The sequence below is a fragment of the Cebus imitator genome, unplaced genomic scaffold (assembly GCF_001604975.1).
Source record: "Cebus imitator isolate Cc_AM_T3 unplaced genomic scaffold, Cebus_imitator-1.0 Scaffold730, whole genome shotgun sequence".
NCBI classification, from domain to species: Eukaryota; Metazoa; Chordata; class Mammalia; order Primates; family Cebidae; genus Cebus; species Cebus imitator.
Window position 1 is genome coordinate 386603 of NW_016108045.1, and position 13906 is coordinate 400508.

At 35.1% G+C, this 13906-nt stretch overlaps 1 protein-coding gene across 2 annotated transcripts; it reads left to right on the forward strand.

The window, feature by feature from the left end:
• Positions 1-289: 289 nt before the first annotated feature.
• Positions 290-12616, forward strand: UFM1 (ubiquitin fold modifier 1). Of its 2 annotated transcripts, XM_017519228.2 has the most exons (6): positions 290-424; positions 502-558; positions 5461-5518; positions 9578-9617; positions 10785-10817; positions 12202-12616. In XM_017519228.2, coding segments are annotated over exons 1-6 (258 nt in total). In that variant the 5' UTR covers positions 290-422; the 3' UTR covers positions 12270-12616. The 2 variants fall into 2 exon arrangements, with proteins under 2 accessions (XP_017374717.1, XP_017374718.1); XM_017519229.2 differs by lacking the exons at positions 290-424; positions 502-558 and adding an exon at positions 568-725.
• Positions 12617-13906: the final 1290 nt, after the last annotated feature.

The window sequence follows — 13906 nt, forward strand, 5'->3', positions numbered from 1 at the left end:
GCCCCCAGCCTCGCCCCAAGTCCGTCTCGCTCTTCAGCTGCCTACCCTATACCCTTACTTCCGCCCCAACCTACCAGCTGGGACCTGGGGTCCTACTGTCTATGCCCACGATTATTCTGCCTGACTAAAAATATTGTAGCAAATAAGTAAAGTTAAAAATATATTTTATACACATAATCCATGCTTTTTTCTCAGCTATTTATACGCAAAAGCATAAGATATTTGTGATTTAATAGCGCGATGTAGCATGAAATCTTGGGGCCGATATTCAGGCAGTGCTTTGGATAGCAACAATTTCGGAGGTCCCCAGTTTGTCTAGGGAGACGTGGATGTGAGTGGCGCCGGGCAGTCCCCGGCACAGTGGAGGAAGTCGTGCTACCCCGCGGGGTTGGCTTGTGTTCTAGATTCATCCCGACACCACCATGTAAGTGTTTGCTTACCGACCGCCTTCATCCCTGGTCCTGTTGTCCAACCCTGACTCTCTTCCACTCTTTTCCTCAGGTCGAAGGTTTCTTTTAAGATCACGCTGACGTCGGATCCGCGGCTGCCGTACAAAGTGTGAGTAGCTCGGCAGGGATGGGCCTTTTGGGGCCGGACAAGACGGGGCTGGGGGTGATCCTAGCCTTTTCAACAACTACCCCATGCAGTCTTCATCTCTTCGTTTTCTCTGCCTTCCTGGCTCGCGCCCTTCCAGGAGCCTCTCCCGCTGGAGCCTGTGAGGAGAGGTCCGTACTTGCTCGCTAAGTGTCAGCTTGGCAGCCTGGCCCCGGCACGAGGGTGTGGGTGTGTTTCTTATTAGTGACCTCCCCTCGGAATTCATTTGGTGGTCAGGTGGAGCGGGGGGACAGGTGGGCCAGGTTCTGGTAATTTGCTTAAACAGACCCCATCTCCTGGAGATTAGAAAAACGTTTCACCGCTTTAAGCAGCTGTTTGAGGAAGTTAGGGAAAACATTCCATCCTGATAGTCAAACTTTGAAATTACTTGAATGTTTGTTATTCTGCGGTTTGTGAGTTTTGTGTGTATGAGTAACTCAATAATCGGGCATCACAAAGTAATGAGACTCAGATCACACCCTTCCTATGTTGAGATTTAATAGAGTATTTAGTAAGAATGGGAAAATGCATAAGTAGGGGATAGTTGATCCATGTGGGGCCTTTACTTATCCTTTGCAGTTGAATGATAGATTTTAAGTACACACTCTTGAGGTTATTGCAGTTGGAAGTAGCATGAAATGTGGAAAAGAACATAATTACAATAGGATTTTTTGCATAAATAATACACTTAGTACTGTGTCCTATGTAGCCGAAGTGATAAATTTCAGTGATTCGCCAACCCATGATCCCTACCTCTCAGCCTATTGCTCCCTTGATTATTTCATCTCCAAAATACCCTTTTTACACTTTATCTCAGGTGTTCATGGTTGCAGCCTAGAATCTTAAGATTCCAGATTCCGTCTCTAAATGTTCCGTCTCTAAAATGTCGTTTACAGGCACTGTTATGGATAACTACAGTCTCTCCTACCTGATTTACTGTAATTTCTCTTCTACAGCGTTTCATTTAGTCCGTTAATCACAGTGATTTTTAATCTATAGCTATTCCCACTCGTATTCCTTACCTTGCTCCTTAAGAGTCCATTAGTTTATCTTTAAATCATTCTCATGCAAGCATCCTCAACTCTGGTGGCCCTGTCCCTCCTCCCAGCATATTTTGGTTAGTGAAACACTAACTCTGTAAACCAGCTATTTGTGTTCCCTGTACATAGCTGAATGTCCCTGGAGAAAATAACAGACTGGTGGGTTTTACATTAAATTCATGACTATAACAATAGTGACTAGCACTTTACTACATTCTTCAGGTTTGCTCATTTTCCTTCTTATTCTCAGAAAGATTTGTTTAAAAATTTCAAACTCTCCCCGTCCTCCCTTTCTCTTGCTCTCAAGCCATTAGAGGGAAATTCTGTCATCTTTCCACCAATATAAACCTACTACTACATCGATAAATCCATTAATTTCAGTCTCCCATCCTGTTAGAATGGGAAAAATGACTTCACTCCTATGAAAAAACACTTGAGCTCTGGTTCCCATCTATTTCAGTCAAGATTAAAGTAGATGGAGTCCAGTGGCCCCCTCTCTCCTCATTATTGGTTTCTCCCTCTATACTGAATTATTCTCATCAGTATGCAAGTGTACTCTAGAAAGAGATCGTGAGAAGGAAAGAGGATGGAGCAGGACAGTATCATTAAGAGCCTGGAACATTAATTCAGTTAATATGTGGTGACTGAATGAATTTAGTAGGTACAACTGTTGTTGAGTGTGTATGAATGAGTGTGTGTAGTTGTATATGTATATAAGAATGTGTGTGTGTGTAAAATACACATAACATGTAAATGTTTGTACAAGCGTATCTGTGCTATATTTTCTTTTCAACGTAAATGGTAACTGGTACTTGGGCACTAACAGAAGCAACTCAGATTTGTGGGAAAACATATTTTAGCTTTTTAATAGCACTTTTTGCCTGTCAAGCAGGTAAACATACTTGGATAGAGAAACTTCCCCCAAGTTAAGCAGCACCTAATAGTAGAATTCTAGAAAAGCCAGTTTTTACTTTTGGTTTTGATTTTTGTTTGTTAACAGAAGCACTATTGGTATTGACATTAGGTTGCAGAATTTTTATTGAAATTAAACATTCTTCTATACATGGGATGAATTAAAAACACAGCTTTTGCTTTTTCAGTCTATTTCAAATCTTTCCTGTCTTATTTGGCACATTTTCTTCTCTTCCAGTCCTTAGTACCACAATCATATACATAAAGCTTCAGCCTCCCCATTCTCAAATTGACAAGCTAGCTCTTTTAATCTTTCCTTTACACTTGTTCTTTTCTGTGCTTAGAATGCAGTCTCATGACCACAACATATTTTATAATAAAAATCTCACCTCTATGAAGATCTTTGTAATTGTCCACAGAGTTAATCTCACCCTCTTTAGCTACCTGTGGACTTAGTCTGTAAGATAATTTCTTGTCAATTTATGTTACTATTTTGTTTATATGAGATATTAAAAGAACAAATGATGCCAGTAATTTAAAAATTCTCATTAATGTAAATTTATTCAAAACTATGATAATTTAAGTACCAATTTTATGAAATGACTGGTAAATACAACTATATTTATTTATTTATTTTCCCACCTCAGACTTCTGAATAGCTGGGACCACAGTTGTGCACCACTAGACCTGGCTAATATTTTTGTTTTTTGTTTTTTATAGAGACGGGGTCTCCCTATGTTGCCCAGGCCTGTCTTGAACTCATGGGCTCAAGTGATCCTCCTGTCTCAGCCTCTCAAAGTTCTGGGATTACAGGTGTGAATCACTGGGCCCACCTAGAAACTACTTTTTTTTTTTTTTTTTNTTTTTTTAAATACTTTAAGTTCTGGGGTACTTGTGCAGAATGTGCAAGTTTGTTACATAGGTATACATGTGCCATGGTGGTTTGCTGCACCCATCAACCCATCATGTACATTAGGTATTTCTCCTAATGCTATCCCTCCCCTAGGTCCCCACCCACGGCAAGCCCCAGGGTGTGATGTCCCCTCCCTGTGTCCATGTGTTTTCATTGTTCAACTCCTGCTTATGAATGAGAACATTCAGTGTTTGATTTTCTGTTCTTGTGTTCATTTGCTGAGAATGATGGTTTAAAGCTTCATTCATGTCCCTGCAAAGAATATGAACTCATCCCTTTTTTATGGCTGCATAGTATTCCCTGGTGTCTATGTGCCACATTTTCTTTATCCAGTCTGTCATTGATTGGCATAGCAAATAGAACTTTAGAGAAGATCTGTGGAGTCACTGTAACTCTCATTTTCTCTAATTTTCTGCCAATTAGAACTTGCATTAAAAGATGGTTTCATTTGTTATTTATTCCATTGGCTTTTCTGTGGATACTCACCAACTTAATATACAGATAGAAACTTATTTTAATGAGCATCAATATGACATCTAGTTATATTGTAGGGATATTTCCAAGTCTCCAGTTTAAAAATGAATGGATTTCTAAGAGTTTAGATGTTCTCTGATTGATGTAGATAGAGTTCTAGGAAAATGAATCTCAGATTCTAAACTACATATATACTGCAGAAATACTTTGTGAACTTTGTAAATTAATTTACAAGGTTTGTAAACTGTCACATTGTCTGCTTTGTAAACTGTCACATTGCCAGTCCATTAGTTTTTAAACAAATGGCTATCCTTTAGGATATTTTTATTTTCTGCATCTCCAAAAAACATTAGTAAAGAAAGGGTAAAAATGATACCCATTTTCATGCTTTAATAGTATTTTGGAATTGTGGAATGAGGGCAGCCAAGAAATCTATTCACATTTCTGTTACTGAAAACTGCTGCCATATGCCGTTCCTGATATAATGATTGTTACATTCATAGATCTGTAGACTGAGTGAGGAGCCTGGGCATACACTTAAGAATAATGGTAGCTAGTATTAAGACACTTAAGAATAATCCAATATACTATGGTGACAAATAGAGACGTTTCAGTGAGAAATGGTAGCTTGTCAGTCTCCTCTGCTTTGAAAGATTGTTTTCTGTTTTTACTGATTGTAATTTATTTTACCTTAGGAATCATTATTTTTTAAAAAATTAAAAACCTCTTACTGTGTCTTTAAGTATTTTCTTAAGGTAAAAAGTAAGTTTCTTGATTTTTTTTAATTGGAAAATTAATACAGATTGACCCTGGAACTAAGTCATTAAGAAAAAAAAAAAAAAATCTATGTATTGGTGATCTTTAAAATACTTGCCATTATATGAGTCAGTTAACAAAGTCAAACATCCCTCTTCAAATGTTATTTGATTTTACTTAGCCCATTTTAAATGATGGTGGAAAAATCAATTTATTATTGGCTTTGCCATAATAAACTTCATGTATTTTTATCAATTTGGTCTATGAATTTTGGACATGATTATTAAGAGTACACAGAAGGTTCATCAAAAGCTTTATGATTCAGTGATGCTTCCCAAGTAGCCTTCTACTTGTAATGAAAATGATAATATTACTGCATCAAGTGCCTAGGTATTTAGATGGGAGGTAAAGTGGACTGAAGACCAAGGAGAGCTTCCCCTCTTTGAAATCCATCTTTAGAAACAAACAACAGTCCATATGCTAGACTTAGGTATATCAAAGTGTTAGAAAATATATATGTCTACACCTGTAGAGGTTAATTCTCAAGTGGAGCTCGGTCATCATCCTAGCTCTAAGGCTATTTGCTGTAGGAGTTTTTAAAGTTATCATTATTTTGAGTTAAATAATGTAGTATGCAATCAAAAGCACTAACTTTGAAACTGAAAAGACAGCTTTGTCCAGATTGGCTGCAGTCACGGAAATAAGGAACAAAAGGGCTTTTTAAGAAAATGTTGACTTTTAAAAGAAGCCGTTTTAAAATTTTTCTTGCAGACTCAGTGTTCCTGAAAGTACACCTTTCACAGCAGTCTTAAAGTTTGCAGCAGAAGAAGTAAGTACAGAAGTTGGGACAAGCTTTATGGAATGCAGTTTGCCAATATGTTTCAAACATCTTTAAGATTTGCCTGCATGCTGACTCATCATTTCCATGTGCTTCATTGCTAGGTTAATGTGATCAAAAAGTTGTAAGTAGGATGATAGTTAAGACCTACTTTCAGATATAAGAATCATGAGTTAAACAAATTGTCATATCTTATTAATTAAACCATTGAAAATTATAAGGAGAATTTTTACGAAAATTAAAAAGGTACTGATTTGTAAATGTTGTTTAAAATGCAACATCATATCACCTTATATTCTATGTACTTATATTTTACTAGTTTTGATTCCAGAAATACAATTTTGTAAAATCTTTACCAGTTTTCAAATTTTCTATATGAATATGTGGAATGTCAGTAAAATTTGTTGTTTTGAAGTGTCTAGTTTTTAAAACATGCTTCAGTTTTCTGTTTTATAAGAATTTTTTTTTTTCAAAATTATTAGAAGCATCTATAATGTAACTTTTTAGACATGACACTTGGAAAAGTAGCTTGATCTGGTAGAAATGGCACCCAAATGTGACTTGAGAGACTTAGGGTTCCTGTTTTGGATTGTCATTAGTAAGTTGTATGACATGATGCAAATCCCTCTTTTTCAGTAAATTGAAAGTAGTTAATGCCTGTCCTTCTCTCAGATCAAGTGATTTTGAGAAAAAACATTATTTACTGAAATTTGGTGAAGCTAAACGTGCTAAACCAGTACATTGTAACTCAAATCAAAATGTTTTGGTTCAGAATATTTAGAAACGTTTATAGTCACAGAAAAATAGTTTTCATAACTACATTAATAAGGAAATAGCTTCATACAGAATCCTGCCCTATACTTAAGGAATTTATGGGAAGTCCGCCAATTCGTCAGTGCTCAGATGTCCTGGTATTGTCAGGAATTACTGACATCATTTGTCATTCATTCGGAATTAAACTGCCAACTAGTAGCATTTGTTTTGTGTTATTGATGATATATTCTTTATGCCAAAGGAGTAAGAAAAATGTGATGGTACACAAATCTGAATATAGCATTGTCATTATTTTTTGCTGCACAGATTACTTACAAGAAATATTCCTAGTCTGGAGCATAACAGAATCTACAAATTCCAGATTTAAGAAGTAGATCTATACAAGCTTTCATTAATATTTGTTATATTTTGTAGATACTTTATTATGTGTCCTTTATAATGCAAAGGCATTTTTGTGATCTTGGTTTTCTAATAAAAGTAGAAGAAAATCTTAACATACAGTAGTGAATAAACTAAGAAACACCACACAACCATATATATTGATTAATGTAGCTTATAAGTAAAGCTTACAGTAAAGCAAGCTACAGAAAAGAAAATCCTAGGTGAAAGTATATTTACTATTCATTAGGTGTAAGTGGATCACTATTATAAATTATAGGTGTTACATATTTAGCAAGGATATGACTTACAGGTCATTGTGAGAGGGGCTTTCACGAGATGACATTGTAGAATCATTCATTGAGAACAAAAGTTGACTCAAGAAAGCAAGAGTCTGGATTTAAATCTCTGTTAAAATTGTCTTAGTAAGCAATAATAAAATTTCCCAGCACATGATTGGGGTAAGTAATGAGTTGTTGAAATCTTCAAAGAGCCCTTTACAGCCTAAATGATAAGAATTACAGGGGATCTGAGGAGGAAAATAAATGAAAACAGGAGTGCATAAAAGGATACTTTGCATTCAGTAGAAAACCTGTCAGTATTGTAGGACAAAAAAGGAGTATATACTACATTTGACATCACTAGTGATGGCTCTTCCTATTTTAGTTTAACCATTTCTTCCACATTCTGCCTAAGGGAAAAACTGTCAGCAACTGCTTTTGGTTTTAAAAGTTATAGGTTGCTACTACATGGGTGTGACTAAGAAAATACATAGCGTATCTTAAAGTGGGTATGATGTAAAAGTAAGACTCAATCACTAGGGTAACTAAAAACTTTGTAGGACTCTAGCTTTGGAAATCTGAGAGCACTATAATTATTTTGAGTGTTTGATCAAATTCTTTTTGAGATTATGGCCTGTGCAAAATATTTATGATGCATTTTTAAGTTTACTCAAGTACATTTGAAATTCTTTAAAAATTTTTAAATCTTTAAAAGGACACAATTATAAGAGTATACCACATTGAGATTAAAATATATTTATTATTATTATTTTTTTTTTTTTGGTGACGGAGTCTCGCTCTGTTGCCAGGCTGGAGTGCAGTGGTGCAATCTCAGCTCTCTGTAATCTCCGCCTCCCAGGTTCAAGCAATTCTGCCTCAGGCTACTGAGTTACTGGACTACAGGTGCGCGCCATCATGCCCAGCTGATTTTTGTATTTTTAGAAGAGACGGGGTTTCAATATGTTGGCCATGATGATCCTGATCTCTTGACCTCATGATCTGCCTGCCTCAAGCCTCCCAAAGTGCTAAAATGTGTTTATTATTAATATGTACAGAATACTATAACAAATAATTGTTCTCAGGCATTTTTAAGGCCTTATTTTAAAAGCTGATTCTTCAATTTATAATTTAAAATAAGCTTTTAGTTTTTCCCAACTGTGTATATGTGATGATTATAAATGCCTAAAGTAGAGTTTCCCAGGCAAGTAGAACCATACACAAAATAGTACCACCAAAAAAAAAAGTCATGAAGAACAGGGATTACTGGTCAGAAAGTATGAGAAACACTTCATTTCTGTTAGCAATATATGAAAGGCTCTTGAGAAGACTCCAAACTTGTGTTTTCCAAACTTACTTGATCACAAAACTCAACTATAATATCTATAAAGTTAATCCATAACACAAACATACTTAATAAGTATTTGTTGGACCAGTGAATAAACTATGAAGACATAAACACACTTTGACAATTGCTGGTCTCTTTAAGAGATGGAATCTACCTTTTAGCTGCCAATAAATTCCATACCACATTTCATTGATTTAAAAAACATGTCGTTTTAAACATCTCTGAAATAGATCAGGGGAAGCTTGCTATCACTGTTGGCCAAATGGCATTCACATAATTGTCTAGGTAACATCATCTACAGTTAACTATTATTTCCTAATGACATAATTGGACTGTTGCAATCCTGTGAGCTTTAAATCAACAGATCATTTAAGGAGAATGTAAGGAATACAAGCTTTGGTTGTTACCTGAAAATCTTCTGTAGGCAGCACCCATTAAACAGAGCATCTGTTCAGATCTTGCAATTTCTATGGAGAAATTTTAGGAATAATCTCATCAGTCTATTTTGCATATACTTTTTTGCTATTCAAGAGAATTATAAATGACAAAACTGATGGGTAAGTCCTAAAGAGTATAAACATTGATCTGGGCATAAATAGACAGTGATTTTTCATTTTTGTAATACATAAAATAAGGTAAACTTTTACACTTAATGGTGTATGAAATACCATAGAAAGCATTGATTATAGTACAGGGTTTCTTTATTTCTTTTTTACAGATAAAGGAAATTATTTAGTCCAGTTGACCCTTGAATAACATGGGGGTTAGGGGTTCTAACCCCCTGTGCAGTTGAAAATCTGCATACAACTTTTTGATTTCTCAAAAACTTTAGCCTACTGTTGACTGGAGGCCTTACTGATAAACAGGCAATTAATATATATTTTGTTATGTGTATTATATACCGTATTCTTAGAATAAAGTAAGCTACAGAAAAGAAATATTAAGAAAATCATAAGAGAATGTATATTTACTATTCATTAAGTGGAAGTGGACCATCCAAAAGGTCTTCTTAATCCTTGTCTCATGTTGAATAGACTGAGGAGAAGGGAGAGGAATGGTTGGTCTTGCTTTCTCAGGAGTAGCAGAAGCAGAAGAAAATCTGCACATGTCATTCAAGGGTCAACTGTACTTTCCTCAATGGTTTCACTTATTCTAAAAGATTAATCATATTTTAGAATTATAAAAATGGTATTTGTATCCCATTCTTGCTAATTATCTGTTGTAGTTTTATATATGTATACCTATATATATTGTTTTTTTCCTTCCATTTAGTTTAAAGTTCCTGCTGCAACAAGTGCAATTATTACCAATGGTAAGAATTCATTTTAAAATTATGTGTTACCTGAAATTAATCAAAATGGTTTAAAAGGAACCAAGTTAATAAAAATTAAATACAAAAAGCCCCAAATATATGTATATCAACATAAATGTTATACTTATTGGTAAACACTAAGTCAGGGTTATTGTTCATAATTAACTCCTTTCATTTCCTTGTGCTTGTGGTATAGTATAGCACTTTATAGTATAGCACTCTTTTGTCCTTACCAGTTCATGCCAGATTATAACTGAAAATGACTTTTTCTTTTAAATTTAGCAAGTTTTTTTTTCATTAAGTAAAGTTGTTTAGTAAATGCTTTAGAATATAGAAAGTTAAGCAGGGATATACCTTTGTTAATATCTTCCTGATAAAAAATGGTTTCTTACAGGCTTACAATAATGAGAATTTTATTCACTTTTAGGTATATAATTAAAAATCTTAATATCTTGGAACACTGATAATCGATGATGAAATTAGTCTTAATCATTAGTGAAATAAAATGAGGAATAAAGATTGCAGGGAGAGTTTAACTGTGTTTTAGGTATACAATGTGGTATTGATGCGTGCTAATGAGTTGCCCACGTGCAGTTTGGATAGACTAACAGGAGATGGGCTTACTGTGCATGATGTAACTTAGATAAGACAGAATTTCTCACTCTAAAATATTCTGCATTCTGCCACATTGACGTTTTTCTCTTTAGGAAAAAGCTGGCTTACTTTCTGGAAAGTTTTATGTTCATAACTTAGTAACGTGCATTGAAATAAATGCCTCTGTGAGCTCTCCCAGCCTTAAGATAGACCCAGAGCAATACGAAGATGATTCATGGCATACCTAAGTGCTTTTCGTTTTTTGGAAGAAATGACAAACATTATTTTTAATTCTATGTGGCAAAATAGAATGAATAACCTATATTCCATAGAACTTACCAAGATCATTGCATTGACAGACGTTTTTGTCTAACCCGTCAATGCGTATGAATGCAGAATAGTAGGTTTCAACAGATAATTTACCTGAAAGATTGTCACTCGTGTTCTTGGATTTAAGTTGTCTGGCTTGTGCCTGTATACACAGCAGCACTATTTTGGCAAATCTCTTCTTGCTACTGTTAAACCATTTTAGCTTTAGAAATAATGTATGTGATTTTACAACTTATTTTCTAGATGGAATAGGAATAAATCCTGCACAGACTGCTGGTGAGTATCTATTTGAAAACTCATGGAGGAGTGGGTGGGGTTATACATGTCAATTGACACTGAATGTTTAAGTTATTCTAATTATACTTGACAGTATTTTAATATAACGGAGCTATTTGGTAGGGATTATATACCAGTCTTTACCTGTGTGTTTAAGTAATAGGTTGTTTCATTATGTATATCGATTATAGATGTTTTTGGCTACAAGTAACAGAAAACCTAATAGTGGCTTAAGCATTAAGGGGATTTATTATATATAACAAAATGTCTGTAGATAAGATTGCTTTCTCATTGGAATAAGGATTTTTGACCTACCTCTTAAGGTAGTTGTGAGACAGTGAATGTAAACTGCTTAATAACTCGGATTATTTATAGAAAGCATTCATTAAGTGCTATTCTTTTTTTAATATAGTCATTTACATTTCCAGAGGCTGAGTCTAGACTCAGATCTTCAAACCATTAAGTTTATACAGGTGATATATTGGTGTCCTAACCAGGTGGCAGGGTGAAAGTAGTCTCATACTTTATCGAAAGTAGTCTAAAACTTTTTAAAACATAGTTTTATATTTTTTAAATGTAATCTCTTGGGCTAATAATCTAAAGTTTTTAAATTAGACATGCTTCAATGTAACCTTATTCTAGAGCAGTAGTTATTTTTAAATTTTATTCTAATTTTTTTATTGTAACAAAATTATGTTGTTTTCATAGGCCTTGTGGTTGAACTTCAGCTATAGAGAAAGTGTAGAGTGATTTTGAAATTGCAAATTTTTGTTACTTCAGTAGTTTTTAATGTAGACTTCTATTAAATTAAAAGGTTTATTGAAAATCATGAGGCACTTTATTGTATGTATGCCAGTGAACTTATTAGACAGAGGTTTCTTTTTTTCTTATTTGAGAAACTTTCAGCAGTTTACAGTGGTTTTAATTACTGCTAACTCAAACAGATTGCTTGTTATATTACCTTTAAAAACTGAATGAGCATATCATTGGATATGAAGAAAATCTCAGCAGGCAACTGACCCCAAATATGTCAGGGTATCTAAATTTTTGTCACTTGTAGTAATTTACATTTTTTCTGTCCTTAGATATATTATTATGTATTGAAGAAAATATTCATGATGAAATTTATTCACATTGTTACTTGCTGAAAGTATTTGTCAGCCTTTTTATGGCTGATGTTACTTTAAATTTTAAGCATTTGTTGGATTGTAAAGATGAGAATAGGAACAAGATTTAAAAAGCATGGAATTGGGGTTTAATGATGCTTGAGCTTTTGTCCCTATTTTACTGTTTACTAAATCATTTATTATATGTAAGAATTGTCAGAATATTAAGCTAGCTTGATTTTTAGAAACCTAACTTTATGTTTTGTCTGTTTGTATAGGAAATGTTTTTCTAAAACATGGTTCAGAACTGCGGATTATTCCTAGAGATCGTGTTGGAAGTTGTTAATATCTGCTATTTGGAACATACGATTGCCTTTCAGAATAAATATTGGTATTTTTTGTTGTTGTAAAATTGAAATCAGACATTTAACATACTATGAAAACACAAGAGTCAATGAGTATTGAAAGATGACTCATCTGTCCCTTTTTGTTGTCCATACTCTTCATGTGAAGAGGGAATGCGTATGAATTAAGGGTACTACTGTCACAGAAGATCATACAGTCTTTGATTGCTACCTCACAACACAAACAGGTAGTTTGTTGGGGGTAAATGAATCAGCTAACTGTGTTAACTGGAAGCTTCTGATAATTTTTTAGAGAACAATTTGGAACATTAAAATTTACCGAATCTTATATATTCATTTGAGTTAAAAAGATAAAAAGACCAGCACTTTGGGAGGCTGAGGCGGGTGGATCACGAGGTCAAGAGGTCGAGACCATCCTGGTCAACATAGTGAAACCCCGTCTCTACTAAAAATACAAAAAAATCAGCTGGGCATGGTGGCGCATGCCTGTAATCCCAGCTACTCAGGAGGCTGAGGCAGGAGAATTGCCTGAACCCAGGAGGCGGAGGTTGTGGTGAGCTGAGATCGTGCCATTGCACTCCAGCCTGGGCAACAAGAGCGAAACTCCGTCTCAAAAAAAAGATAAAAAGAATTTTGGATTGGGGCCGGGCGCGGTGGATCATGCCTATAATCCCAGCATTTTGGGAGGCCGAGGTGGGTGGATCACTAGGTCAAGAGATCAAGACCATCCTGGTCAACGTGGTGAAACCCCATCTCTACTAAAAATACAAAAATTAGCTGGGCATGGCGGCACAGCCTGTAGTCCCAGCTACTCGGGAGGCTGGGGTAGAAGAATTGCTTGAACCCAGGAGGCGGAGGTTGCGGTGAGCCGAGATCGCGCCATTGCACTCCAGCCTGGGTAATAAGAGCGAAACTCCGTCTCAAAAAAAAAAAAAGAATTTTGGATCATGGATGGCAATTTGCTTGATAGAATCTGATTCGTAGACTCAGTTTAATTTTTAATTAAATCTGTAGGTTATGATAAAGTCAGTAGTCATATCAGTGAACAGTTAACTATATTAAATTTTTATCATTTCCTTTTTTTAAGATTCAAACCTCATGTACTATATAAATTACGGTTTAATATCAACCAAAAAATTAAAATTTTGATCTAACCGTTATGTGTATAAATTGATGTCCCATACCAGGTTTTAATGGTGGACTTGAGGGATCCAGTACTAGTAATGGTGGGAATTCACAATACAGTAGAAGCATCCTTTGCTGAGTTTTACATTCCTTTATCAATCTCTTGATATAACTTTTAAAACAAGTGTCTTCAAGAAACCATTGGTGTTTTGAGGGTAATATTTCTAAATAACAGGAAGAGAGTATTATTGCACAGAAGATCTGAAGATCAAAAAAAAAAAAAAAGCTCAAGGAAATGTAGATCAGAAGTGCTGATGAGATCTATTTATTGAAGACGCAACTTTTAAGGCGGTGCTAAGATTAGTCACCTATGTGAATAAGAAGCCAGGAAAGGAAAGATGGGGAAGCCCAGATCACCAGACTTCTGTTAAGTGGCAAAGCAACAGAGGAAAACAGTGAAGGGGAACAGAAAGGTGTAGCAGAGTTTTACAGA

Excerpts from the sequence above, each read along its gene's own strand:
- UFM1 (XM_017519229.2), top strand. The coding sequence starts at position 577 with ATGGGCCTTTTGGGGCCGGACAAGACGGGGCTGGGGGTGATCCTAGCC. Across the intron at positions 9,618-10,784 it reads AAGTGCAATTATTACCAATG|ATGGAATAGGAATAAATCCT; the intron begins GTAAGAATTCAT and ends CTTATTTTCTAG. Across the intron at positions 10,818-12,201 it reads AAATCCTGCACAGACTGCTG|GAAATGTTTTTCTAAAACAT; the intron begins GTGAGTATCTAT and ends CTGTTTGTATAG.